Source organism: Theobroma cacao, chromosome 8, assembly GCF_000208745.1.
Source record: "Theobroma cacao cultivar B97-61/B2 chromosome 8, Criollo_cocoa_genome_V2, whole genome shotgun sequence".
NCBI lineage: Eukaryota > Viridiplantae > Streptophyta > Magnoliopsida > Malvales > Malvaceae > Theobroma > Theobroma cacao.
In genome coordinates, this window is record NC_030857.1 from 3,260,369 (window position 1) to 3,286,633 (window position 26,265).

At 31.8% G+C, this 26,265-nt stretch overlaps 1 protein-coding gene and 1 long non-coding RNA gene across 31 annotated transcripts; one reads left to right on the forward strand and one right to left on the reverse strand.

Annotated features, from left to right (window-relative positions):
• On the forward strand, window positions 3,101–10,406 carry LOC18591803 (MADS-box protein SVP). 2 transcript variants are annotated; one of them, XM_018125604.1, is made up of 9 exons: window positions 3,101–3,480; window positions 3,786–3,977; window positions 8,165–8,243; window positions 8,692–8,753; window positions 8,841–8,940; window positions 9,023–9,064; window positions 9,557–9,598; window positions 9,689–9,846; window positions 10,190–10,406. In XM_018125604.1, exons 2-9 carry the CDS (start codon window positions 3,796–3,798, stop codon window positions 10,206–10,208), a joined length of 684 nt encoding a protein of 227 aa, XP_017981093.1. In that variant the 5' UTR covers window positions 3,101–3,480; window positions 3,786–3,795; the 3' UTR covers window positions 10,209–10,406. The 2 variants fall into 2 exon arrangements, with proteins under 2 accessions (XP_017981093.1, XP_007018219.2); XM_007018157.2 differs by having other exon boundaries at window positions 3,791–3,977.
• On the reverse strand, window positions 10,554–21,931 carry LOC108663063. Of its 29 annotated transcripts, none has more exons than XR_001928969.1 (6): window positions 21,264–21,931; window positions 19,843–21,165; window positions 18,806–18,873; window positions 15,306–18,518; window positions 14,993–15,054; window positions 13,351–14,460 (listed from the first exon to the last, which is right to left on the reverse strand). It is a non-coding gene; the product is annotated as an uncharacterized LOC108663063 (long non-coding RNA). The 29 variants fall into 29 exon arrangements; XR_001928965.1 differs by having other exon boundaries at window positions 15,286–18,518; XR_001928976.1 differs by having other exon boundaries at window positions 13,942–18,518; window positions 21,264–21,509; window positions 21,660–21,736; window positions 21,850–21,931.

Genomic DNA, 26,265 nt, shown 5'->3' on the forward strand with positions numbered 1-26,265 from the left:
GGTCTCTTTCCCTCTATTAATTACTTGTACCTTCGACTTAGCTAGAAGCTGCAAATTCTGATGCTCCTGTTTCCTTTTCGGTGCAGGGTTTTTGCTTCTCTGGATCTTTGATATCGTATAATAATTTCAGCTGAATTTTGGGCTTTTTTGAACGACAATAATCAATCTGCCACTTCGTATATATCCAGTGGGTATCAAATTTTGAAAAAAAAAAATTCATAATTACAAATCAGTGATACAACTTTAAAGTATTTACCAAATATTAATTTATTTATTATAATTATAATTATCATTATCGTATATGATATATCGTACGATATGATATTAGTAAAAAATAATATATATTTATAGTTATATTGTATATCTGATTAAATATAAAAACCATATAATATAATATAATATATGATACGTATTTTACGATATGATAACATATAATATGAAATAGTTGATATTTTTTTTACAAATTTAATTTTAATTGATNTTGTATGTTTCAATCTTTAGATTTTAAACAAAAAAATATTAAAATTTTTGAATTCCTTTTTAATTTTAACATGATAATTGTTTTTTAATTTTTTAATTAATAAATTAATATAAAAATATATAGTATTAAGGAATATGTTGAAAATTTAAATTAAAAAATAATTATCTTTTCAATTTACTTCTTATAATCTTCAATTCTATTAAAAATATAATATTTTTTAAATTTTTTTATTTTATATGTATAAATATTATTTATAATTAATTTAAAAATATTTTATCGTATCTTACAATACGATACGATATTCGATATTAAAAAATAAAATTTTGATACATTATACATATTTTAATTTAACAACTATACTTAAAATTATTCTAGTATTTGGATGTAGACACGTATAGTTTATATGATAAGGATATGCTGAAAGTTACTCCATAGTGATTCTAAATAATTCTATTTTTACAAATAATCCTATCAAAAGTTCTTATTCTTTTCAAAGTATTAATGTCGACTGATTTGTGGTTGCACGTGATACAAAGAAAAATGTTAAGGAAACAAACGAAATTTGCTAATACCAAATGATATTTGAATGTGAAAAGTTGAATAGATAATATGGTGGAAAGTAATTATTTTTTTATTGTATAAACTATTCTTATAAATAATTTAATTAAATTATTAAATAAATATATTAATTTGGAATCATCGAAATTTTTTAGTTTTTTATTTTTTACTTTAAGTTTTTAGTGTAACTTTGCTGCTTGCATGCATGTAAAATAAAATAAAATAAAATAAAATTCCTCATTAATTAATTAGAAAAAGCTAAAATGTGGGTAGTCAAGAATTTTGTTTTTTTTTTTATTTTGTCCAATGAATGCTAATTTAAATGCCATCTCTTACCACTTGAGTAATGCTTAGTGGTGTTTGTTTGACAAATGCAAACCTTCACAATATATTCTCGATTCACTAAAGACAAGTTGTGGATGCGACATCAATATCTTTCGTTTTTTTTTTCTTTTAAATTTTATCCATACAACAAGAACCAAATGATATGTATAAACTTCAATTATATTCCACTTTATATTTTATTTGTCCTATACTATATTATATTAAAGTAACAAATTAATCATGTTAATTCTAACCATATATTCAGAGACGGGGGGGAATAAGCCTAGTAGGGCCTCGTCCTTCAAACGTTTCAAAATTTTTATAACATACTCTTGTTTTTTTAGAATTTTATAATTTTGTTTCTATAATAATTTTTTTGTTTAGTTGGATATTCTATAACAATTAATCAACAACTAATTTTAATAGAATTAGGGATTAAAGTAACACCCATTATAATAAAATTGTTCACCAAATTCCACTTCTACAACCACCCACCTTTAGTTCTCTTTTCTTTTTACTAAATGGAAACAAAAAGTTATTTTTTTTTCTTACACTCTTTTACTTGCTATCAGTATTTCTATGTAAAAAACTTATAGTTAGTAACTCGTTAAGAATGAAAATCATAGTAGATTGTCGAATGATTTTTTTAAAATTTCATTAATTATTTTCATTGAAAAATAAATTATTCGTGACTTTAACATTAATTTAGTAATAGATGCTCAACTTTATAAAAAACCATCAAGCTCAATTAAAAATGTCAAATCTTAACATGCAATAATTATCAAAAAATATTTTTATTTTGTACCTAATCCTTAATTGGAATTATTTGTATAATTTTTGCATAATTTTTTTTCATTTAAGTTACTTTATATTTTTGCCAAATATTTAACTTTTAATATAACTGTTTTATAAACATTATTTCCAATGCGAAATCCTAACTTGCACATATTATACTTTTTGTTTCCCCATAAAGCAATACTAATATACAAACAAATTCAACTATTCGTTACAAATTGCAGCTAGACAAATCTCACAACAAATACCAACAGATCACGAGGTAAGAAAATCACATTAACTCTTACTATCATGCGTAGAACATATGATCAATCATGGATGCCAAACTTTACCAAGCATCGCATTAATCAAACATATCTGCCACGTAAAATTATGTATATAAATACATGCTATGAGAATTTAATCCCTGGATCTTGTCATTAATTGGTTCCATCTTGTACAATAGTACTCAGTCATTGCGTACATATGTACAGCCAAGTAATTACTGTATCTCTCTCAAGTCTCAAGCATCAACAGTATACTTGGTGTTTAATAATAATAATATTATTATTATTTATTTATTTAAAATTTGTCGTTATTCAAAAATTAGGACATGGATCCAAATCCGTGACGGTGATGGAAGACTAACATGTTTTTATCACAGACAGCAACGGTCGTTGAGAGTCGCAAATGGAAAGTAAGAAGTGATAAAAAAAGAAAGAGAATTGTGGAAATATCGCGATAAATTGATTGGGAACTGATGCAGGAATAGTGAGGTTGTGCTAGGCGTTGCAGATATGAAGTAGGGTTAAAAATCTTGGCCATCATTGCTATCCATGTACGGAAAGCGATCGTCCACATAAAAAAAGAAGGTGGGGTTGGTTTATTTTAATGTGGAAAAATAAAAAAAAAATGAAGAGAGGAAGGGTTTGAGAGGAAAAAGGAAAAGAAAGGGAAGAGATGAAGTCAATATGTTTGGATTGATATCCATCATCATCCAGGGCAGGGCCTGATTTTGGATTTGGCTCCTCTCACAACCTGTGTCTCATCGTTTCACTTCACACACACACACGCAAAAATGTATTTCTTTTTAACTTTTTTTAGGCAAAATGTCCAAAGACTGAAGGTAATATTAGGGAGAGTCTCTCTTTAGCTATAAAAGGGAAGGTTAGTAGGTTACCTTTCCTTTCTTGAACCAGCAAACGCACACAACCAAGCCCCTCTCTCGCTCATTTCTTTCTCTCTCTTATGGTTTAACTTAACTTTCTGTAATTGGGAGAACTTTGGTTTTTGTGACCGGAACTAACTTCCAGCTCCTGAACGCATATCAGTTCCTCAATAAGGTAAAAACTACTGCACAAAGAACCCACCAATCTTAAACTCCTCCCCCCACTCGCACCTTTTCTTTTTTTGCATGTTCATGAGTTAAGATTGGTGGGTTTTGTCACTTTTTCTTGTTTTATTCACCTGGATCTGGACATGGGGTCTTCCACTAGGGTTTCAGCTTAAAATCTTCGATGAACTTAGCACAAAAAGTCAAAAAAATCCCCCTTATTTTCTCGTCTTTTATAAGTCATTTTATGTACTAGTAGTATTATGTTTTCTTTCTGAGTGAAACTATTATTGGTTTTGATCTTATATTATGGAGGGTAGAAGAAATGGCCAGAGAGAAGATAAAGATCAGGAAGATTGACAACGTGACGGCCAGGCAAGTGACCTTCTCTAAGAGAAGGCGAGGCCTTTTCAAGAAAGCTGAAGAGCTTTCAGTTCTGTGTGATGCTGAGGTTGCTCTCATCATTTTCTCGGCTACTGGCAAGCTATTTGAGTATGCCAGCTCCAGGTATTTTTCATTATCTGTCTTTTCTTTGGACAAAATCGCCTGGGTTACAATCCATGTATCACTTCTCTTTGAAATATTCCTGCTCTTCTTCTAATTTGTGTGTGCTTATAGACATAGACGGAGAGCAAGGGGAGCTGGTAGGTTTCGTTCTAAAGTTTGTTGTCAGGTTTTAGATCGTACCGCTGATCTTTCAAAACAAGAATCAACCCTTTGAAGAAAAACGGATGGTCTTACTATTTCCAGAAATGTAAAAGACCACACACCTGGCAATCTCAAGCTAGCCTGGGTTTAGGATTATGGATTTTTTCATTCAGAGGTGATTGAAAGCTCCCTTAGGTTGAGCTTTTTCAAGGATAGTTCTAAATGTAGGTGATCTTGTGGACAAACCTTATGGATCATGGTGGCCATCGTCTCTTCTCCTTTAAAAGCTTCTAAACGTACTTGTCTGTAACAGCAGTCTTCTAGGGGAGAAAAAGTGGCTAAAACCAGTTCTTTTATTTTTTGGGTTGAAATAATAGCTAGCTTTGGGGACTAACTGATTTTAACATAAATTTTGTTTTGTTCCATGATATTATTAATTGGAGATTAACATATGGTACTATGTTCTCTCTTTTGCATAAAATAGTCTCTCAAACCCACCAAAAGAATCAACTGGAGTTACTAAGGATTTGTGGATTTTAAGAAAAATGATTCGTGTTCGATTTAACTTTTAGTTAACTTATTATTCGATTGCCTTAGTTCATATCTCTCTTGGCCAGTTTTCGTACCTTGCCTTATGTCATCCTTATGCCCTTCGGTTGCTGATTCTTGGGGCAAGAGATCTCAGGTATTCCATGGTATATATTGGGAATCTGTAGTGGGTCATATAGCTTGAGAATATATCCATTTTAAAAGCTACCTGCAAGAAGTTTTTATTGTTCCATGATCTTATGTCTGTGGGAGGTGGCTTGTTAGTATCAAAGGTGTCGCTCTCAATCTTGTTTATGTGTTTTCAAATGTTAGTTCCATGCCAAAAGACCATATCGATGGCATTGTATAACGTTATCTTCTATTGAATATGACTGGAGATTAGACAAGTTTTAGGTTGATGACAAGGCTTATTGTAGTGGAAGTACGAGGGAATACGAGACTCAAATATATATGTATGGTAGTCTAAGCCGTGACCTCGGAATAATGCTCTATGGGGTCCTGTGAGCAAAAGTGATTGTGAAGGCTTATGTAATTGGAATTAATGAAAAGGCTAGGTTGCAAGCATGTCATCATATTGATTAAATTAATAATTAGTCCTGGTATTTATGAACATATTATCCTTCAATTCTTTGGAATTTTCAAGACTAATTACAAGTATGTAAAACCAAGTTTTAGCTCTTCTTTCCTCTCTAACAGGTGCAGTACTTTTATCTATAAAAGTCTAAAAGGTGTTCAAATGCAAGGAGTCATTGAGTCAAACAAGAGGCTTCAACAAGATGTTTATTTTTCAGCTGTATCAATTTGAGCTAAATAATTAGTTGCTTATAAAGAAAGCATTCTAGATGCGCTAATTAAGAAGAAAATGTAATTTAATAAGCATAACCAGAGGAGACATTACAGATGCTGTAATCGAAGGGATGATTTAGAAGATGAAAGTTTCAGTGTGTAAATTCTGGTATCCAAATAAATGAATAAAGATAATTGGATGGCTTGTGTTGCATGCAACTTTAAAGAATAGTCCAGTAGGAGTAAGGCAGGCATGATACAAGAAGATTGGGAGAAACTAAGTTTTATGTGGATATATGTTTAACTAATAACGAAAGAGGTTTCAATGAACTAGAACTAGTGGAGTATTTCAGACTGTCATATCTAGCTTATGTAATTAAAGGCTTGGTGATCGGGCCTTCTAGGGCAGAACTAGTTCATTGATACTATTCTGATAGATTATTAAACCATTCCTTTGATTTCAATATATCCCAAATCATTTTCCCAGACGGTGTTTAATGTTATGCAAAGAGCATATTTTGGTGAGCATCTAAACAAGTTGTATATAAGTTAATGGGATCTATTTCTTTGCAATACATGATATTCTATGACGTATATGATAGTAGCGTATCAACGTGCAGCAATTAATGAGTTTTCCTTGGGTAAAATCTTTGAAGAGATGTCAGGTGCTGGTTGGTCCATGCTAGTCTTATAACAAACAGATCCAAGCATAAGCCTTTGGCTGTTACCTGTTAAAAATATATTGACCTGTATAATGTTTTCTCCCCTTGTTTATCATAAGTACTTTGGATGGCCATTGCTCTGGATTTGGAAGCATTGTAGGAAAACTGGGAACTTGGCACGTAGCCTAATTATTGAATGAGCCTAGCTAAATCAAGCTTCTGATTCTGTACACTATGCTTCAAGTTAGCTCATTCGAAAGGATAATGTGTTTCTAAATGATTTGATATGACACCTCAGCTAGAGCTGGCTTCAATCACTTGGTTCGTCTAGTTCCTACTTTTAGATTGAATGTGAAAGGTTTTACATCTTCAATTAACTGTAAGTGGCTTATAATTTCTGTGTAGACTAATGGGCTGATGCTACAATTTTCCTTTCGGATGTGTTAGGGTGCTTATGATCCATTAACATTAAGCATGTTCTTTGCTGTCATCATTCATTCTGATGAAGACATCTTATTGCATTTACTTCCAACCTTAATTTTGCTAAATTTAGCACATAGTCATGTTCATCAGTGCAGACATTTCTAAGTTGTTTTTGGAAACAATGTGTTGATATGATATCCCCTATTTAATATAGTTAAGATTTAACTTAGGATACTCTAATTGATAAAACTCTTAAAAGTATTAAAATTAAAAATTTATTGATATGCAAATAGACCCACCTTGATGTTTAATTTATGTGCTATTTGGTCTTAATTCAATGTCGAAGCATGTGCAAGTGTGTATGTATGTATGCATGTATTTATATATATAACTTAAATTTTACTAAATTTAGCTCATAGTTGTGATCATCAGAATAGATATTTCTAAGGTGTTTTGGAAACAATGTGTCGATATGATATCCCCTATTTGCTATAGTTAAAATTTAATTTAGAGCTTATTTGGCTTGATTTTTTTCTAACTTAAAAGCTATTATGAAGTTTTTATGAAAAATAATAGCTTTTAGAATTAAGTTGATGTTGTTTGGTAAATTTTTTTTATAAGTTATAATTTTGGTTAAAATTATTGTAAAGGGTATTTTTTTTGAGAGGTTAATATTGTAATTTGTTTTTAACAGATGAGGATATTTTTGAAACAAAAATAAAAGTTCTCTTATATTTTTAAAAAAAGAGAAGAAAAAGCTCCTCATAGGAGCTTCTCTTAAAGTTCTTTTTTTTTTTAAATTTTATTCTTTAAAAAAAATTACTTTTTTTTAAGAGCTTTTTAAAATTTATATTTGGCTTGGCTTTTGCTTTTAAGAGGTAGATAAGTTGAAAAAAAGTTAGACCAAACAAACACTTAGGCTACTCTAATTGATGAAACTTTTGAAAGTATTAAAATTTATTGATATGCAAATAGGCTCACCTTAATATTTAATTTATGTACTAGTTGATCTTAATTCAAACTCGAAGTGTGTGTATATATATATATATATATATTTCTAATAAGTAATTGATTTTTTTATAAATATTGCATATTTGGCTTATCCATTTAATTATCTTTTTTTTTTGAAAGGTAGAGATGATTTCATTAATAACTTGCTATACAAAACAAGCCATAGAAGGCTGAAGCTGCAGATAAGCAGCATCAAAACAGACTATACAAGATCAACAACACGCTCAAGTTGTAATGAGATCAAAAGAACAACCGTCAAGAGCATCATCGAAACAGACTTATCCATTTAATTATGGATCTATGTTATATTCTATATGCTCTAGTCTCAATTAAGAGTGTTAGTCTAAATGTTCAAGTGAACATCACACACTAATTTGTTAAATGCAGATAATGAGATCCCATTGTCACAATTGCCATTTTTTAGATCAGTTTTCCTCTCATTACCTATAACTAAAATAGCTATTTTTGCCCTTTGATTGTAGCAGTAACTGTTTAGACTTTGGGTGATCTGACTTTCGATTGCTAAGTTGGAGCTCAGAATAACTGTTGAAAATCAAGACCTCCTTTACTATACTCTCATGTAACTTTCTCATACTTTTGTTTTGCTCCTTGAAGCATGAGGGATATATTGGGAAGGTATAATGTGCACTCCAACAATCTCAACAAATTGGATCAACCCTCTCTTGAACTACAGGTAATTATGGAAGTTGTTTATAAGGTGTTGAATATTTCAAAGGAGAATCATGCAACTGCTTCTTGTATTGCATTTCGACTATATAGATTCATTTGATTTCCTATGCATGCCTTGGAGGTCCATCTAACAAATGCAGTGGAATAAGCTGTATCCTTCATTTTATGTATAGCAACATTGTTCCTTGAGTTCTTCTATTAATTTTATGAAGCATACTCTTCATATTTCCTTTTTTTTTCCCATTTTTTCTTTGTGTTGGTCTTAAATTTCATCTTAAAAAGATGGAATGTGTAGATTTAAAAGGCTACAGAGGTCAAAATGAATTTGTTTTGCTTCCTTCAGAAATCCTTGTGAGCCTTGGAAATGCTTTTTCTTTTTCTTCTTTTGGTATTTTGAAGCCTGGCAAGTTGGAAATATAAGTTTTAATGAAGTGTGGTATTATTAATTACAGCTGGAAAACAGTAATCATATAAGATTGAGCAAGGAATTTTCTGTTAAGAGCCATCAACTAAGGTCAGTAATTTGTTTTTCCCAATGGGACTGTTGTTGTTGTTGTTGATATTTATAATGAACATTGACATATTACCGCTTTTATAACAGGCAGATGAGAGGAGAAGATCTTCAAGGATTGAACATAGATGAATTGCAGCAGCTAGAGAAAATGCTTGAAGCAGGACTCACACGAGTTCTGGAGACTAAGGTTTATACATGTTGCTTATTCGATCCACAAAGCGAAGGCTTGATTTTGTCCATTAACAAGTAGGTTATTCCATTTTTCTCAGGGTGAACGTATTTCGAGTGAGATCTCTGCACTTGAAAGGAAGGTTAGTACAAGCATTCGAAATATCTACAAGCCAAGCCATCGATGTGCATGTTTGAAAAACAAGTTCCATCTGTTCCATGCAAAGAAGGCTAGCTGAACAGAATGGTTCTGTTGTTATTTGGAGTCAATGCATCTCTCGGTTCCTATTCAAAGTTGTTGCAATGTTATTGTTTTTTCACCCTAATTAGCTTCTTACACTACAATTCAGAGCAGTTATCTATGACAGCTCTAATTTCAAGGCTTCCCAATCTGCTTCACTATGATTATACAAGAATGTCAGGCTGTTCTTAGAAGGATATATCAACAATGCTGAACTTCATCTTAGTTTCTACCCTCAAATGGATAAATACTTTGAAAATTTAGAATTTCAGGGATTTCCAACTACAACCGTTCAACTCTATTTGCAGAAAATTGCATCACAAAATTATAAGGAAAATTCTAGTATATGTACCTTTTTTGTTTGCCTAATAATTTCTTCTTGATGATGATGCAGGGAGTACAGTTGCTGGAAGAGAACAAGCAATTAAAACAGAAAGCAAGTGCTAGTTCCCAAAATTGTTATGCTGTTCTTTCAATTATCAAATTATAATAATTTTGACATATATAAGATTTTGGGCTTTTCCAGATGGTGGCTTTGTGTAAGGGAAAAAGACCCATCTTAGCAGAGTCAGATGCTGCAGTTCAGGAAGAAGGCATGTCATCAGAGTCTGTCACTAATGTTTACAGTTGCAGCAGCGGTCCCCCGTTGGAGGATGATAGCTCAGATACTTCTCTCAAATTAGGGTAAGCTAGGAGTGTTATAGACATGCATGTTCAGACAAATGCCATTCTGCTTATAAATTCGTGAAAGGTTTGAAGCTCGAAAATTTTATGATTATTTGCTTGCAAATGAACATTGAAGTTTGAAGGATAAAGCTATATATAGTCAGTGGCTTGTTGCTACTTTCTTCAAGCATAGAGCTAGCCTTCGTTTCATAGAATAACTTCCCATGTAATTCGAAGGCACTAGCTAGTAGGGCATATCAAGAGATTCCTATGCATGCATGCACTAACAGTGGCGCACAGTAGCCGCATGGACATATTTGACCAAACTGCTGCTTAGTTGCTTTTCTGAACTCTTTTGCAGGCTTCCATTCTCTTGCTGAAGCAGATGGAAAGGAAATGAAGTAAATTCTTGCAAGGAATACTTGCAAGAATATTCCCAGAAGATGTTAGGTGTAAAGCAAATATATCATAATGGAAGTTAAAGATTTGTCTTGAATTATTTAAAACCTTGTGGGTGGTGATGTTACTCTATTTGGATGTATTTTTCAACTAAATCTAAAGAAAACTATTAACTTCTACTGGTTGGACACTTGGGTTGTATACATGTTTGTCTATTGATAATTGGTCTAGATAGTTGCAGGTTGGAATCTTTCCAATGAAGAGAGCATGCTCTTGCTCAATATATGACAAATAACGCATTGTCCCGACTTCTGCAATTGCTAAAGTAGCAAATGGTTTCAAAGTACATAACTGGAATTGCAAAAAAGTACATAACGCTGTCGGTCTTTAGTAGTGAATAGGCAGGAGGTTTGTGACAGTAGTGTCGCTATACATTAAGACCATTTCATAATCTCTGCTTGCAATCCCTATTCGTATGAGATTCTAAGAGGTAGGTTGCGGTTCCTACCCTAGCTAACAGGCTAGACGTCCCGGGGGACGCCGTTTTCCAGATATAACCCCAGTCGAGTCCCTGTGGTTACAGGGGCCCTGGTCGTGCTCTCAAAAACCTTCCTGTTCGCATGAACTGTTGATCCAGTACCCGATTAGTATAGCCCGAGTAAGTCGACCTTGTTTTAGCTGTCTCGTTCCATGATTGCCCTGCAAAACCTCCTTGCCCTTCACAAAATCATGCACGTAGCGCCTCTTGTTTAGGCCTCCAGAGGTGATCTAACCTGAATTGCGCCAACGCTTCTACTACACATTGCTGGCTGCTGCCCCCTCGGTAGTTGTTGCTGTCATGAGCTCCTCCACCTTCATCAAAGATGGAAAGTGAATCCTCTGCGTTCACCATCCCTGTTCATGTATGCCCATCCATCTCCAGACTGCACTCCTTGCTTTCCTGCTGCCTAGTCCGCTGTCCTAAGCTCAAAGAAGATGATGCTGCTCAAAATCCTGCCACTGGGTTGGTTAGAGAGAAAATGCCTTCCTTTGTATTATTTTTTTTGAAATGCTTGTAAATTCATTGCTTGGTAAGAGAAGAATACACAATAACAGGTTAGTGTAAGTTCCTTTTCTCCTTCCTTTTATCTTTCATTATTTTTTATCCTTGGGGTACGAATGGTATGGTTGTCACCAGTAATAAAGTAAAAGACCGGGGTTTATGCTATTGACCTCACAAGCCCCCCTAAACCCTAAGCCGTGCCCCTGGCATCACAATCTCAACCTAAGCTCCCTACAGAAACACCTATATAGCCTCGGATCATTCCTAGAGAGTCACATTCATTCCACCTTCAGTTTTGTTGTAAATAGGATTAGCTGTCGTCGACTTTCCTCTTCTCTTTTTTGTTTTTTTATCTTTCTCAAGATCTAGAGATACTATAGCAGTCTTGCTCTTGCACATCATTTTTCTTCATTAATGAATGAAATTATTAACAAGAGATATGTTATGTTGTGGCTAGAATTAAATCTATTGCTAATTAAAGTAGTAGAGACACTCCACCTCTACGGAAAGAGAAGCTGGAATTTATACAAATCAAAATATCTAAAAAATCCCTATATTAAGATATTTTTTCAATTTAATCTTTTTACTCAAAATTACAATATTTTAATCTTATTATTTTAAAAATTATTTCAATTTAATATCTCTTACATTTTCGTTTAAATCAATAATTACAGTACTGATATAATACCGATATAACACTAAAATAACGTAACACTACCACACCATCACAAAAAATGACGTTACACTTTGAATTCAAGTGTGCCTAAATCTCTAACAAATATGCTAAAACCTTTATCACCATATTGAAGCCTTTATTCATAATTATAACTTGCTTATATTTTATTTGAAATTACGTCGTTTTACAATCTTCTTTTTTAGAAAAAATGATTTCTAAGAGTTTTTAGTGTAAAAATACTTCAGACGTAATTTTGAAAAAAAAAAAAAGTAAAACACAAGCAAGTTATGAAATCCCAGAGATAAAGATTTGAATGTGAAGTAAGAAAACAAAGACGATGAACCAAATAAAACTTTAATTGAATTACAAAAGTATCCCTTGTGCACGTGTCAATCATATACAATAAATAGATAATCATAATTGAGCCAATAACACGTGTCCTAATGAGTTATTTATAGAGAAAAGAAACGAACTAATTTAATTTAAATTTAACTTGCCTCTTGTGTTTTAGTATGGTATTTTTTTTATCAAAGTATATCCAACCATTTGTACATGACATGGATAATGAATATAATGTATATGAACGTTTATTTAACTGTTATTAAGAAATTAAATAATCAGTTTGACACTTTAGCAGCATTTCGTTTTTGTTTTATCCTAACTGTTTCCCTTATTTGTATAAGTGTGAATTAATTCCATTATGTTTATTCGAGAATAAAAGAAAACGACAATGTGTTTTTCTTAATTATTATTTATTTTTGGGGAAGGCAATATGTTATTATTGTTCAAAAGAAACGCGTAGAGGAGTTAAGAGTATATAAAAATTAATTTAAATTATGTTTATACAAAAATTAAGTACTACCTTTTATTTCTTTTTGCTATTAATTTATATTTGTGTTATGATTTAAAAAAACAAATTAAAAATTCGTCATTTTACCATTACTTTTCATATATTTACATTATTTTTTTAAAATTTATTATTTTTTACTATTAACTTTTAAATGTTTTACTTTACTGTTGATCTGAAAAATACAGATTTTTTAAAAATACATTAAACATTTTAATATTAATTTTTTATTTAATTTATCTGTATACCTTGTTTTTATACATTAAAGTGCAGATTTTAAATACTAATTTCAACTATCTTTATTCTTAAAATTAAATAAATTATTTATACAACATTAACATTTAAATACTTTATATAAAAATTCTTCATAAACAATTTGAGAAAATACAAACTTTTTAAAGATTTACCCAAAAACCTTAATATCGAATTACGTCAAGATTTTAAAAAAATTATTTTTAACCATAGCTAATTTTATTTTTATTCTAATATATTTACATTAAACTTAAAAAAATTATTTCTCCAGAAGTTCTTACCAATAAATTTGAAAAGATACTTCGCTTTTAAAAAATATAAATTTGAAAAGATACTTAAAACTATGCGATGATCCGAATAAGATAATAAAACCAAGGGTAGAGCAAAATAAGAACTGACCTGAGTTGTAAAATCTACATAGACAAATCCTCACAATAAGAACTCAAAAATAAATCAAATAGCAGTATAGGCATGGCAATATAACTCATCTCTTCCAAACTACATTCACAAAAGATACTCTTAATTTTCATTCTCCTGAAATATCACAAAAGCAGACAAAGGGAACTTCTTAATAACAATGAGGGTCATGGCAATGAAGAAGGCACTTTAGAAAAGGAAAACCCAGCACTGCAGATGTAAATCATGAATTGAAATATTTTCCAAACCTCCATAAAGTTGAATAGCCGTCATGAAGGCATGATCTCTGACTTCATAAATCTCGTATTAGAAGAGGCAACAAACCCAAAAGAACCATCTGCCATCTGGACAGCTGAATCAATTCATACAGAGCCAATGATCCAAAATTATCATTCCAAATCCTTTGCAGAAAGGCTGAACACCAACCAAAATATCAAACCAGATCTCCATAACAGGTTAGGGCTAAATCCACATTCAACGTCAAGAGAATCACAAGATCTTAATACTCCAAGAACAATCTACAAACAAGATTCATCCAACATCTACTTCTGTTTGGATTGGACTCATAAAAAAAATCCACTTGACAAATGAAATCCGATTATGAAAAATAAAACAAACGATTGAAGAAACCAAAACCAATATGCCAAGAAAATTAGAAACAACTGCTGAAGAGAAACGCTCAGACGCCAAAGAGAAGAGAAGCCAGCATTTTCTTATTGGAAACCATAAATGCAAGATTGACCTGTTCTGGATTCCCCTGCTGGTGGCCGTAGCTACAAATTTTCTACATCAAAAGTACATCCAAGACTAATTCCTGTCACTCAGGGGTTCCACAACACGATCAAATAAGAACCAATACAGCCAGCGAACCAAATGCATAGATATACCATTTACCATAATGGGCAATATATTTAGAGAAAATGGAAATCAGTCAAATCCATCCTGTCCAAAGTCCTTTACAAGCAATATCTTCCTCTCCTCTACTTCTGTGTCCAAAAACTAAAAAAAAAAAGCCCAATCACTGAAAATATGCCTTTAATTTCCAAATACTCTTCAAAGCTATGAGAGAAGCAAATTTTGTATAGAAAAAAGTCACAGAACTTGAAATGCTGGAATAATCTTCCCACAACAGGATTACAACATGTACCACTTTAATAACTCCATGCACTAGTGTATCAGAAAATTACGGTCCCAAAGTGATCCCTGCCTGTAAAACATAAAGCTAAACCCCCAAGGTTATGGATTCTAGCGAAAGAGGTAACTTAGACCATGATCAATAATTATCTCTGCATCTGCTTAACCCTTTCTGTCCTCATTCTTTGAACTTCATCCACCACAATATACAACAATCTTACACTCCTAAACATAACATGAATAACCAGACATACATTGGATAAGACTTCCTACTAAAATGCACTGAAAATTCACAGGCACAGAGAGACTAAGGGATAAAGAAGTTAGAAAAGTTAAAAACCAGTCAAATAACTGCACCAAAAATACATGTATCAAATAACTTCAAACATTGCCAAACCTAGAAGCTTATACAGCTGAAAGATTGACGGATCATCCGTTCCAACTCAAGAATCCCAACATCTGCATGTAAGATAAAATCAGGCTAAACAACAAACTGGTCTTAGAAACACTGCAAATCAACCCAGATCTGCTTTCCAGATCTCAAATATTAGATTGTCCACAATCAGCAATATCCAAGATTCACGTAAATAACATCCCATAAAATTTGAGTCAAAATCACCTACTCCAAACATTAAAGTAGAACATCTGACTGACAAATGGAGAGATGTATAGATATAGTGTAAAAAGAACCTTTCACAAGAAACCCTCACCCACCACTGTTCTTCAATCCTGCTCTTATATTCTCTAATATTTATAACTGATAACCTCAAACAGAACCTACAAAAATCGAAAAGCCTCTTTAGCAACACATCATTTAAATACAGGACTGCAAAATCAAGACAAACCAACCAAACAAAAACATGAGTCTAAGCGAACAAAGAGAGGCCAAAAAGGGAAAAAATAAAAGAGAAAAAAAATTACAAGAATATGAGAACATAAATCCAAAATGCTGAAGAATCTCATCAACAACCACATATATCAGAAAACTTTCAAATTCTTACCAAAAAGTGAAGAGAACTAGGTAGTCAAACCAAATCCATTAAGTTTTGCCTCCCCAAAACCTCTAACAACAAAAACAAAAAACAAATACAAAAGCTAAACATTTAAAACACAAAGGGCAAGGGAGTTTTGAACTTAAGAAAAACAGAGCTAAAAGGTGAAAGATAACGAAACAGAACACAAGAATCCAAAAAAGGAAATCAAGACTTTGCAACAAGTTTCTCCATTAGTAGAGCCCAACTGACCACTGCATATAAAACCATTAATTAGGACCATTATAAAAACTAGCTGGAACTATAAAGATATTTTTCTCAAAATACCAGAGAAACAATTACTTATCAACTAAGCACACTGTTGTTGACAACTGCCTGTAAAAAACACATATCAATAAATTTTGAGAATCTAGGCAATAGATAATAAAAATGATTTAAAAGGCAAACCACCTCGATTATGTTTAGGCTTCCAAAACCTGACAACAAAAAACACAAAAAATACCAAATTGATCTCCTTCCAGAAGCATCTGATCAAAAAAGAAAATAGCAAAAGTTTAAGAACTTAAAGGGCAGGAGATTTATGAAAAAAAAAAGGGTAAAAGTTAAAAGTATTAGGCGCAGAACACAGGAATCCAAAACAGGAAATAGAAGACTAAGTAAGAAATTTTTCCATTAGTAAAGCCCAAGCAGCCACTGTACATAAAAATATTGATTAGGACCACTACAAAAGCTGGAATTACAAAGATATTTTTTCAGTTAAACGAAATCCATTCAATTTGAAGCCCTCACAAAGTAACATGTTCCAGACATTTATAAAAACTAATTAAAACTAGACTTTATAAATCCAAGAAATGAAAACTGAAATATACGCTAGCTGCAGAGATTGAGAAACAAGAAAAGTATTTGCTACCTACAATCACAGAAGGATTCATATAGTTATCAATCACAAACACAGGAAAAATGTCAGCATAAGATTACCGTTCCACTCAGCAAGGATGTCTGCAACCTTTTGAAACAAGCAAGTGATTACCGGAATCTTTCCAAACAGCTTTTAGTATAGATAAATAAAAAGGGTTGGTTTTCCAAAAGGAAGCAGCCCAGCCTCCTCAAGAAAGCTTTGCTTGGTAGGCGCTGCCTACTCACTCGGACAATGCTCTGAACACGAGAGAGTGCAGTTCCGCCCCCTTCTCTCATGCTGAGTCACAGGCAGTGCCTCGGAAAGCATGGACAAGCTACATGCAGGGAAACTTGCACGTGTGGTTCTGGCCGGGGACCCCAGTAAGCAAATTTTGGGTATATGTAAGATATAGACAATTAAAATGGCGTCACCTCCTCATCTACTTACCCAATCTCCATCCACAAAGAGATCTCATTCTCTCAGCATAATTGCTAATAATTTTTAACAGCAGCCCGTGGAGACCCAAGAATCAAGAACATGAAGCACAGAAAGCAATCAAAGCAACCTACTGCACAAAAACCTAACCAAACGAAGAAAAAAAAATTTATGAAAAACATAGAGAAACACCCCTATTCCAAATGCAGCGAGGTCTTCATCCTTGCACTTCCTGCTTTTAATTGTGGAAACTACATCAGCATCCAAAACAATAAATGGTCAAAAAGTCAAATCACACTCAGTGACATTAACTACTCAGGATCCTAAAAGTTCCAAAACTAAAAATTTTAAAAAGATTGGATAAGAACCAGGGAGCAAATTTCCTCGTGAGTCTGACTTGAGACAGGATTCAAAAATTCAAAATACGCAACCCTGAGTAAACAAAACCATAAAAAAGATATTACAAGCAATAAAAACCAAGAGGTCAACCATAGTAAAAGGATATTACAAGCGAAAAAAACCAAGAGGGAAAAAATTTTATCTATATAACCATAGTATCATATCTGTGTTATGTGCTGAGGATAGAATTTCCAACATTGCTGTTGTCAACAACTACCTATGAACACCGGGAGTCGAGATTGTCACAAACAAAAAGAAAAAAAAACAGTCAACAGAAAAACAAACAACACAAAGGACAAACGGCTTCTAACTTCTATATTTTTCTAAAACAAGAAGATAAAAGTAAAAGATCCTCCAACAATGAACAAGAATCACTAGCAAGAAATGAAGATATCAAATTTCCCCATCACAATGTCCAGCCAACCAACCAATGCATACAAAAGACTTTATCAAGCAAACTGATAAAAGCCATGATCCATTTTCCGCTACTGATGAAATGCTGTTTGGAGGCCAGAAAGACTGACATTACCAAAAACAAAAGCTGATGCGCAAAGAAATATGACAAAGTTTGATACCTGGAAAGGTCTCTCCCACCATAAGAAATGCAAATAGGATCGAAGTCCACATCACAATCACATCAGAAAATTAATGTTCTTATTATGAGCAAGGTGATAACTGCCTGTTAAACATCTAGATGAACCCCATTTATGAATTATTAAGTGAAGACACAACACAGACCATGGCCATCAATTATCCCTGGATCTACAACAATTACTGTTCAATGAAGCAATATGATCACTGCCTGTAAAACTTCAAGATCATTTAAATCAATTAGAAAGAGAAAACATAGATCATGGCCATCAATTGTCTCTGCATCTGCTTACCCTTCTCTATTCAGACTCCATCAACCCAATATATAGAATTTTTCATACTCCCAACATAACGTGTATGGTTACACAGACATTGCACAAAGCTTCCTACCAAAATCCATAAAAAGTTCTTAGCCCAGATACCAGGAGACTAAAAGATTAAAGAAATTAGAAATGTAAAAACCAGGCAAAAGCAGCAACTGCACTAAAAATTCAAGTATCAAAATAACTTCTTCAAACACTGCCAAGCCTAAAAGCTTTAAACTGCTGCAAAATTGATGAATTATCCACCCCAGCGTGAGAATCCCACAGTCCATCTGTTAAAAGATACTGTACAATCAAACAACAAACTGATCTTAGTAACACCCAAATCAACTCCAGATAGACTCAATCAGAATTCCAAATACCATATTATCCACAATCATTTCTTAGTAATAAAGCCCTCACAATCCTAAACATTGAGCTACAAATTGCTATATTCAAGTTTCCAACCAATAAATCCCAGAAAAATGCTCCAAAATACCAACTCCAAAATCTGAATTGAAACAATCCAACTGAAAAATGGAGAAAGACGGAGATATGAAAGTGTAAGGATAAGCTTTTACAAAACACCTTACCACCCACTGCTTCCAAATCTTCCATCCCTGTCTTTTCTTCAATTCTAACTGATAACCTCAAACAGCACCTGAAGTATCAGAGAGCCCCATTACCAACACTACCATCTAAACACAAGATTGAGAATATTGAGAATCAAACCAAACAAAACCATCAAGAACAAAAGTATTAAACACTACGAAGTTAGAAAATCAAACAAAAAGGCAAAAAAGGTAAAACAGAGACTAGAGAGTCAAAACTGCCATGTCAAAACACATCAAAAAAGGTTCTAAATTTTTTATAAGATTTAAAGTCAAACCAAATCCCAAGTTTTTTGCTTTCCCAAAACAATGCATTAAGAACATAAAGGACATGGAGTTTTGAAAGAAAAAAAGGGTGGAAGGTACACAGAGAATAGGACATGAAGACAGAGCAACAAATTTCTCCATTACTAGAGACCAACCGACCTCCTCAGACTACACATAAAAACCATTAATTAGGACCATCATAAAAAGCTTGAATTAGAAAGAATCTTTTTCAGTTAAACAAAATCCAATCACTTTCCTTACAAAGTAACACCTTCAAGACATTTATACGATCCAATTAACTCCATAATCCAAGACAGTGAAGCCCAAATGCATTATAGATTAGTCAACAAAAGTTGAAAAACTATAAATATCCGCCACTACCTACAATCACAAAATAGATATCACTATAGAACTCCAAGCACACAAACACAATTAAGTAGCCATCTATTATCACTTTCCATCTACTTACCAACCTTCCTCCCAAGCTTCATCCACAAAGATTTTTTTTTTGAAAAGCACTTCATCCACAAAGATATGAAATAACAAAGCTCATATAAGATCTCATTCTCCCTGTGGAATGCTAATAGTGCCTAAGAGCAGCCTCTAACCCAAGAATCAAATAAGGGCAAAAGATCAATCAAAATCAACATACTGCATGAAAACCTTAAAAAATTACAAAATTCCAAAACCTATAAAAAAGAAAGGAGAAAGGCTTTTGCTAGTAAAATAAACAAATACGGAACAAGAAAAACCTATTGGATGACTTAGCCCGAATCTCGATGTAGATAGTATCAAAATCTCAGTATTATCCATCTCTGCATTATGGAAATCCAAAAACGAACACAGCAGAATGAAGAACCATCTATTAATATGAAAAAGAGATCTAATCAAAAAGTCAGAAAGATCTACAAACTATCGTTGCAAAATCAAATAACAAGGCATACTACCCAAAACAATTGCATTGACAACGTTCAAAATTCCAAGACTGTCCTGAAAATACACCATCCAAGATTCACAATGAAATCAATTTATATTTCCACTTCAAAAGAAATACTAATCCAACTCCGAAGTGAAATCTGACCAAGAAAAGAAGCCAAAAGAAAATCTGACCTTTATCATAATCTTTGCCCTTTATCATAATAATAAAGGAAATTGATAACACCAAACACACTTCTAAATAATAAAAGGGTCAAAAAGTCATTTCAAGCTCGGTACCAACAAATGGTTTTCCAAAACTAAATATTTTAGAGAGTTATGAAGAACCAGGAAACAAAATCTCCTTGAGAGTTAAATCCAATGGGAAGTCTTAAAAACCAAGAGGTTCTAAAAAATGGTGGAAAATAAAATTTAAAAAAAGAACCTGTACAATCAGACTATAGACTTTTGTCTTATGAGCTGAAGGCAAAATTTCCAACATTGCTCTTGTCAACAACTACCTACAAAAACCATAAGTCAAGCCCAAAAACAAGAGAAAGAAACAGTGAAATGAAAACAAAAAGGTACAAAGAACAAATGTCACCAGTTTAAAGTCCTTAATGTCTACATCTTCCACGAGTCCATCTTGTGCCAATGTAACTAATGAAAATATAACCGTAAATAAAGAAATAAATTATGCGAACAAAAGTTTCTAAAAAGCTTCACGTCTGCTGCCTAGACTTTTAAAAAACTATCTACCTTCAAAACAATGATGCAAATCAGATATCACGACCAAGAGAAAGCAAAATCAGAACTGACATAACTTGTAATCTGGTGACTCTCTTCTTACAAACACAAACAAATCCCAACAAGATATAGATTTCAGAACAAGAACCCAAACTCACAACCACGAAAAATTAGCATATGAAGTTATGTTTGAACAACCGTATGAACCTCTCTTTATCCGGAATTAATAAACAAACCCCAGAGAACACAGATTTCACAATTAAAACTCAAACTTACAACCATAAAAAATTAGCATATATATCTAATGTCCGCACAACCATAAAAAACTCCTGTTTATCCCAAATTAATAAGGAATCTCAGCAAATCAAAAGCAGTATGCCACGGTCATTTACTATCTCCTCATCTCTTCCAAACTGCATTCACAAAAAAAATACTAACAATATCTTTATCTCCTGACATGTTACTAATGAACTTCAAAAGACAATATTATTCACAAAGCAGAAGGAGAAACCTTCGTAACGGCCATGAGGAAGTTGAAGGATCAGCTCTTTAGAAAAGGATTAGCAGCAACATCACTGCAGGCAGAAACCATGTATTGAAATATTTTTTTCTAAACTTCCAAAATTATAAACAAGAAGAAATATAAAACTCAACGACTAAACCAAATTCCGTCCACGAAAAACAGCTACGCTGCCAACACTCCAACTCCATAAATCTCGTAACAGGGGAAAGAAACCCAAAAGAACCATCTGTCCATCTGCACAGCATAACCCAATGAAAAGATAGCCAATACTCTTAATTACGTTCAACAATGAACAGTAGCAATGCTTTTGTGAAAACTCCAAGAAGAACAGATATCAAAACAAATTCATTTAATCAGTTCTTAATAACAGGTTAAGAGTTAGACCAATCGTCATCACAAGGGATCGACGTCAACAGAATCGCAAGATCACCGTCGATTCCAAGAAGGCAAGAACAGTCTACCTAGGAAACACAATATCCGAGATTCAACCGATTTCTGTCACTACTTCCATAAATAAATAAAAATCCGAAAACGCAATTCAAATCCAACTCCTTAAGGTATAACAAACAATCACCGAAACCAAAACAAATATACGAAGTGACAGAGAGAAGCCAAACGCTGCAGAAAAAGCACCAATCAAGCGTCCTCACCGTTTCCGTAACAGGTCGATTTCAAATCTGAGGAGCTCTATTTATAGAATAAAAGGGGTCAAGATAGAGGGCTAGGATTAAGCGGTGGGGAGATTTATGAACGGTCCAGATTATTCGCTAGGTACAGCTGGCGTTAGTTTGCCTGTGAACGTTTTGACCAACGCGGTTTCCAGATACGCCCGTGGTCCTTAAGAAAACTAGCTGCCATATGTCGGTTATGAAAGAGGCCTTATAAAGACACGTGGAGGGACCCGCCGTGACAGTTTCAATAAGCTGGGTTAGTTTCCGATTTGCTTATCGACGAAGTTTCAAGCTAAAGTGGAATGAAGCCCAAATATTATTTGGGTCTCAGGCTTGAGAAAGCCTGCATGCACACTAGCAGAATGCAGATCCAATAAGAAAAAAAATACAAATATTAAGCATTTGTACTATAAAAAGTAGACTTTGAGATATATATATAAAAGATAGAGATAGATTTGTTTCCTCTTTTCCCTTTTTTCCTCTTCATTAGATTTTTCATTAAATTAATAATCTCATAAATATTTTTTCAGTAATTTTCTGTTTAATTTTAATAACTGGAAATTTCTAAAATATTTATATACCAAATTATTCAAATTACATACTTATTTGGTACTTGTAGCATTATTTGGCATGCCATTTTGGTATTTAGCATTTTTAATAACTTTGATCTCTCCAACCTCAAAATGAATAATTAATTTACATAAATTTTATTTATTCAAGTTTAAATATATCATAAATACTTTCGCATAATCTTCTATAAAATTTCAATAATTTATATATTTCTAATAGCTCAACGTTGTTGGAGTAGCACAAATCTAAATCTAGATGGTTATATAACTTCTTTAATAATTTATATATTTCTCTAATTCTCTTTTTATGTTATAATTACAATTATAATTAATTAAAATATTTAAATATTATATTAAAATTTCAATTTCCTATAATAGTTATGTTATAGACGTTAAAAATTATTTAATTATAATTGTAATTTATATTTATACAAATATATGATACAAAATTATAATTTTAATTGAAAATTTTATCCATATTGATTTGTTCATTTATATATTTAGTTTGTATTTTGATTTATTCTATTTCATATAATAGTTACGTTCTATATGTTGAAAATTATTTAACTGTAATAGTATTATATTTAGACAAATTTACAAAAATAAAAATTTCATCTAAACTCTTAGTCATAGGTTGATAGTAATTTATATTTAGACAATTAAATATTAGTTTTTTATTTTAATTTGAGTGATAGTATTTTTTACCATTATTTTTTATACTAAGATGATACCCGTAGCTACACTACAAAAAATGTCATAGGAAATAGAGATTATGTTGTATTGGATTTCAATTTGATACCTTCAAAAGATAAATTGTTTGTAGAGAAAAAAGATAAATTGATATTAACTGTAAATAGTTATTTGTTTTAATTTCCATAATTGAAAAGTTAGTAAAGGATAAATTTATTTTAGTAGTATATATAGTAATAATAGTTTTTTAAGTAAAAGAGACAATAAAATAATTGAAAGGAAACATCATAAGCAAATCAAATTATATATAAAAAAAAAGTTTTTATTTTGGTCAAACAAAATGATCACACTATTAGATGATTGTGAGATACGTCTTTTTCTTATTTGTTTGGTTTCTGTTGTTGTGCTGCTTTTGCTAGACCTGTTGTATACATTAAAAGATAAAATTTATTTAGCGTCTAATTTTGATAGGCTTTTAAATTGAATTAATAAAAGATTTGTAAAGTAATGTAATTAACATACATGATTTTTGATTTTTCGCTAATGGTTCTTCTAACATTAAGTCCTTAGTTGTTAAGACAGAATTAGTATTTCTAGTCATACATTTTTCTCCCACAACAGTAACAGAATCTGAATCACTAGGCAAAACAATTAAGGTAGATATCATGTTTGGAGTTATCATACCTTTAATAGTGACTCCCTTTGGCTAATGGTTAATCAAGGTTTCAAATTCAACTTGATTGTGATCGATTCCTATTTTGATATACATTAGACCCTCTCAGCAATCTCCTATTTACTAATTACTCATAGTAAATAACAACACAAAAATAGGATGATCAAAGCAATCATTCTCCTCAAATTTACTTTACTGTCTATCACTTATTGGCAGTTTTTTTTCCCTCCAAATTGGGGAAACAAAAATTTTTTTTGGTGGGCATGAAAAAGTAAAATTCAATATTTCATCAAGGTTTTCATATTTATTTGCACATCAAAAAATAGATCTGGAAAAAAAATAAGCATTTTTCTTACAAAAAAAAATGCAAAAACAATATTTTCCCTTATGTACCCTCACAGTAAAGAGAGTTCGACTCAACAGGAAAGGAAATGGAAGTTGGCCGGTAGGCAGAAAATAGGCTAATGATAGTTGGAAGGCTGATCATTGAAAGCAAATATGTCAAAAACAACAAAATGAGAAGAATATTGTCAAATTTGTAATAGTATATGTCTTTATATATATAATGAATGGCAAAAGTTTTATAAATTCAGTGTATTTATTTATTCAATTATGATTGTATGCTATGTATATTGATAATTGAGTAAACCTTTTTTATTTTTTTATTTTGTTTAAGGAATTTGATGAAAATTTATTGAAACTTAAACATTCATGTAAAATAGTAAATAATATTAGATTTTAATTAATAAATTTTATATGAATTTATCCTCTAACTATTAAAAGTAAAAAATTATTGTTTTAAAGTATTATTTACTGAAATAAATAAAGGCATACCAAAGAATTAAAAAAAATTGTTCAATGAATTGGATGGATATTTATTGTATTTTAAACATTAATGTATAAAAGAGATAGCTAAATACTATACATTCAAGTTCATGAAAAATAAGATGATATAAATAGTAAATAATATTAGATTGTAATTAATAAGTATAGTATGAATATGTCCTCTAAGTATTAAAAATTAAAAATTATTGTTTTCAAGTAATTTTAAATGAAATAAATAAAAGCAAACCAAAAAATTCTGAAAATTTAATGATGATATTTACTAAATGCTATTTGTTAAGTATACAATAAGAGAAAAATAATATTGTATTGTTAAGTGCTTACCTAATACTAAATGTTATTTCTTAAGTATGTGTTAATCAAAATGCACGCAGCGGGTAAGAAGGGAACAAATGGGCAAAGGAAATCTGAAAACAGATGAACAAATCAAATCATAAGCCTATAAAGTTGTAGTATTTTAAGTTAATAATAACATTCAAACTGCCATTGAATAAAAATTCTTGATGCCTTTGATAAAAAAATAAACAGCATTTGACATATTATTCTCCAACAACTATTCCACTTGGTTTTTTAAGTTTCAAAAAAAGTTATAATAAGACCATCATATTGGCAGATAACAACTCAATAACCATTGCAAAGGAATAATCTTATAAACTTTAAAGAGATTTAGCAGCATTAAATATGAGAAACATTAATACCATGGCCTAATACTAAACTCCCATCCACGTTCATTGCATAAAACTTTAACATACTTCCTGTGTGCCTGAAGCTGTGCCTTACATCATCCTGGTTTAAACATACTAGAACAATCAAACTGCTCAATAGAATAACTACACCTACTGCCTCCAAGGTGAAACGAAGAAAGCTGGTACAACTGACACAATGGTTAAAGGCATAAGAATATTTAATTGCATACTATAACAGATTTTATTTAAGAAGTCATTGCAAATAAATAGTTTAAATCTTATATATCAAAGGAATGTACAGATAGTTCATATCAAACAATCTAACATTGTGATTATATAAAGAGAAAATAATAAAAATTTATACATTTTCAACCTCAAGCTTTTTCCTCAATCCTTTCATTGCATGTTCAAGTTCTTATACTTTCTGTTCAAACACACATTTGCACATTAAATGTCAGATTCATAATCGATTTGCATGTGTTTGTCTACATAAGCAGGCACAAAAAGACATGCTTATGTTTTTTGCATTTGTTGCAGTTTTTTGCATTTGTTGCAGCTTGTTGCGTTTCACAAAATTGAGTTTTTAGTTAGCGAACTTTATTATTAGAGTTGACCAATTTCTACCTAGTGTAGATAAAAGAATAAAAATATGATCCTTTCAGAATTTAAATGAAATACTAGTATCATGTGTTTAAATTTCAAAATAAGATGGTAATGCAGATTTTACCACTTAATAACTATTGCATTCACTTGGAATGGGTTCTTAATCAATATTTCAAAGGGTTCTAAAATTAGATTCATTTTGCACAAAAAGTTAGATCATTTCATTTATTTTAAATAATCAAACTAATTACCCAA

Coding starts and splice junctions, on each gene's coding strand:
- LOC18591803 (XM_018125604.1), top strand. CDS start 3,796: ATGGCCAGAGAGAAGATAAAGATCAGGAAGATTGACAACGTGACGGCC. Junction 3,978..8,164: donor TTTGAGTATGCCAGCTCCAG/GTATTTTTCATT, acceptor TGCTCCTTGAAG/CATGAGGGATATATTGGGAA. Junction 8,754..8,840: donor GTTAAGAGCCATCAACTAAG/GTCAGTAATTTG, acceptor CTTTTATAACAG/GCAGATGAGAGGAGAAGATC.